A 3843-nucleotide genomic window follows, 5' to 3' on the forward strand; every position below is an offset into this window, starting at 1 on the left:
CAGCCCCGCCGCAGCTCAGAATCGCACCAAAAGTGAGCAAAAAAATAAGCAATGACACCCCCTCTCAGCCCACTCCCCGGCCCAGCCTCGGCGTGGTTGTGTGTGAAAGTAGCTGCTCTAATTGCAATTGGAATAGATCCATGCCATCCGCGCTAGGGAACTAAATGTGTTTAACTAGGTTAATGCAATTAGCATGCATGCAACATATTGTTCCCACTTTGCGGCAGTTTTAGGAAAAAAAAAAATGGAAGGAGAGATGTACAGTATATGATGAGTTATAATTATACCTTGGCTCACCCGGGCCGTTCCCATCCGCCTGGGCACCGCGCGGGGACAGCTCTGCTCCGGCCGCGGGCCGGGCTGGGCATCTGGGACTCTGCCGGGGGCTGAGCCGTCGGGGCTGAGCTGCGGGTGCCACGGGAAAATCAGCACCTGCGGCGTCGGGCCGAGCCCCCCGCCCCAGCCCCGGGCCGCCCCCCCGCTCCCGCCGGGAGCACTCGCAGCCCCCGGCCCCACCGGCCCCTGCCGCCCCCACCCCTCGCCCCCGGGCAGGTGCAGCCCAGCCGTCCTTTCCGCAGCCGGGCACGCTGAGCTGGGGCTACCAGAGCGGTTCTACCACCAGTTGCACGATGGCTTTGCCATCCCCCTATCCTCCCCCCCGCCCTCAGCGGCAGCCCCAGGGCGAGGAGCGCGGGGGCTGTTTGCCAGGCGCGGCCGCTGGGAGAAACGCGGAAGGCTGGGGCAGCCGGCAGAGCCCCAGTCCTGTCCGGTCCCCAGCCTCGTCCTTCCCTCCCCGGAAACTTTCAGGAACAGCTTTGTGCGGCTCCGGACAACGCGCCCATTCCCATGGCGGCGGGTAGGGGGTACAAGGCGGGCGACACATAGCCAAAGTTTATGTTAGGGGGCTCGGATCTTCCAGCTGGAAACCACAAGCAGTGCTGAGACACTGAAAGGAGGGGACCTTCTAGAGATAGACAAAGACATCAGTTGGAAGCACTTCAGGAGAGGACGTCAAAAGGGGTGGAGAGAAGGCGAAAGTGTGTCGCCGCCCGTCCCCGTCCCCCCCCCCCCCCGGCGCTATAAGAGCAGCCCGAGCCTGCGATGGGGCAGAGTGGGGCCAGCATCTGGGCCGAGGGTGCCACGGGGTCCCGGGGCTCACGCCGCCTGGAGACCGGTCCAAGCGTTCATTGCAAGGCTTCCTCGGGATGTAGCGGGGCTCTCGGAAGCTGCTTCCCACAAATACACTGCTCCGCGAGGTACAATTCGGGTTTATTATTAACAAACACAAGGAGAGTCCACGTGCGGCAATAAATTATTTTCACAGGTTCTGGCATATTTCCCCCATTAAAAAAAAAAAAAAAAAGGTGCTGGTGAAATAAACCTATTGCATATCTTAAAAAATCAAGATAAATTATATAAATTATATATTCAAAACAAGACGATTCTACCTCATTATCACTACTCCATAATAAATAGATAAATAAAGTTGATTGCCCTTAGACTCTGAATCTTAAATTACATTTACAATATAGGTCTCTACATACAGCATGTACAGAGAGGGCGGGGACCACCCGCGCGGCGCCTCACGCCACGTAGTCGAAGGGGGGCTCGTTCTCTATGTCGTTGACGGAGGGTTTGTTGTTCACCTTCCGCGGGTCCTCGGGGGTCCACACTTTGGCTGTCCGGATGATGTTTTGTTCCTTGAGCTGCTTTTCATCAGTCCACGACAGCGAGTGACCGGCCAGAGGGGGGAGTCCGTAGTCGGGGTCGCTCGGGGAGGGAGATCCTGGAGGGCAGGAGGGAAAAGGAAGGCAGGGGGTTATTGCTGGGGCCGGCATTCCTGCGGAGCGCCGGGCCGGGCCGCACCGCGACGTACCGGCCCGCGCAGGCCCGCCACTTACTTGTGCCGCGGTGGCAGATGATGATTTTCTTGGGCTGGCTGGGGCTTTCGCTGCTGGCGCTGCGCAGCGGCAGGTCGGACTGCACCAGCTCGCTGAGGAAATTGATGTAGCCGATGGCCAGGCGCAACGTGTCCACCTTGGAGAGGCGCTTCTCGTAGGGCAGAGTGGGGATGTGCGAGCGCAGCCCCTCGAAGGCGTCGTTGATGGACTGCATCCGCCGCCGCTCCCGCACGTTGGCGGCCTGACGGAGCTGCTGCAGCTCCGCCTCGGAGCGCACCCGCCGCCGCCTCTTGGCCGAGCCCAGCGCCTGGAGCCGCCCCCCGGGGGACAGCAGCGCCGCGCCCGCCGCCCCGCAGCATTCGTAGGCGAAGCCGGGCGAGGCGGGAGACGGCGGGAAGGCGGCGGCCGGCGCCGGGCAGCGGTAGCCGCCCTCGGGGTCGCCGCCGTCGCGGTAGTACTCCTGCAGCTGGCGGCTGAGGAAATCCACGTCCGGCTCCAGCAGCCCGTCCGCGGCCAGCACGTCCCGCGGGGGCGGCTCGGAGAAAAAGTCCTCCTCGTCGAAGTAGGGGGGCGAGGAGAAGGAGTCCAGCCCCCCGGGGAAGTGCTCCAGCAGCACAGTCTCCATGCTGCTCTCGCTCCCGGCGCGGACGGGACGGGGCAGGGGGGCAGCCCCGCCGGGACGCGCCCGCAGCCGCTGTCGCCGGCCCGCCGGCCGAGCCGGCCCGGCGGTGGGGTGGCGGGGCCGGGCCCCCGCCCTGCCCTGCCCTGCCCTGCCCTGCCCTGCCCGCCGCGGTGTGGCGGGAGGCCGGGCCGCGCCGCCGCTCTCCGGGGAGGGGCCGGAGCCGCTGGCGCCGCGGCCGGCACGCGAGGGGTCTTATAACGACATCCCCGGGCGCGTGCCGCCGGCCGCCGCCGCCAGCCAATCAGGGCGCGCCGGGGGGGCCGGGCCGCCCGCCGGGGGACACCGCGCGCGCCCGGGGGCGGGACCCGACGGAGCCCCCGCCCGGCAGCGCGCGTCGGGCCCCGCACCGCCGGCACGGCGCGGCCGGAGCGCCGCCGCCCAAAGGCGCCGCTCGGCTTGCGCTCAGCCTCCCTCTCGGCACCGGGAAGCGTCACCCCCGTGCATCTTACCCCCGGCGCTTTTCCCGCTCCCCCGGGACCGCCAGGCCCCGTCGCCAGCAGAGCTGCTGTCAGAGAGGCCGTAAGGGGAATCGATGCCGCGGGGTTTTTTTCGTGGCGTTCGAACTGAAGGCGATTCTATCCCGACATCAAAATGCATCACGTCAACTCTTGCGCCCGGCCGTACATCGATTTTGACCTCATCGGTTCCCGTTGCGTTCTCCCTTTTCCCACTCCCATTGCCCCTCTCCGGAGGAGCTCGTTCGGCGGAGGCTCTGTTAATAATTCCCTAACAGACTCTCACTGATTAAAGCCTTAAAAATTCTCACTGGAGTGAAATGGATTACCGGCCAGATTAGGAGAGGATTATCTCTGTCATTAGCGCTGCAATAGTTTGTCCGGCAGAATCTGTCGAGGTTTATCGAAAGTGACTTTCCAGCGTGCCACCAGCGCGGCCAGAGATCAAACTCCGGTGGAAACGTACCCGGGTCTATCAGCAGAGCAGGACAGGCCAGCTCCAGGAAGGTAATAAATGACTCGACTTCAAAGCCGCTGACATCGCCGTGATAACGGCAGGGAAACGCGTGAGTCACGGGAGGGAACAAAGAGCTTTGCATGAACCACTTCTTGGAAAGTCCCGCCTGCAGACGGACCACGCGAAAAAAACGAGAAAGGAAGGCGGAGGCCTCTGCGCGAAGTCAGGAACGCGCCCACGCGTGGCCATGGGACTGCTCCCACCGTCCCGGATGGGGGATCTAAGGGAGTGTCCCGTCAGAGGGGCCATGAAACGGCAGCGGGTTCCCCGTTCACGTCCGCTCGCAGG

At 63.9% G+C, this 3843-nt stretch overlaps 1 protein-coding gene across 1 annotated transcript; it reads right to left on the reverse strand.

The window, feature by feature from the left end:
* Positions 1-1352: 1352 nt before the first annotated feature.
* PTF1A (pancreas associated transcription factor 1a) lies at positions 1353-2580 on the reverse strand. The gene is made up of 2 exons (XM_066323079.1): positions 1902-2580; positions 1353-1786 (listed from the first exon to the last, which is right to left on the reverse strand). The coding sequence occupies exons 1-2, from the start codon at positions 2524-2526 to the stop codon at positions 1584-1586; spliced, it is 828 nt and encodes a 275-aa protein (XP_066179176.1). The 5' UTR covers positions 2527-2580; the 3' UTR covers positions 1353-1583.
* Between the last annotated feature and the right edge of the window lie 1263 nt (positions 2581-3843).

Source organism: Sylvia atricapilla, chromosome 1 (genome assembly GCF_009819655.1).
Source record: "Sylvia atricapilla isolate bSylAtr1 chromosome 1, bSylAtr1.pri, whole genome shotgun sequence".
Classification (NCBI taxonomy): Eukaryota; Metazoa; Chordata; class Aves; order Passeriformes; family Sylviidae; genus Sylvia; species Sylvia atricapilla.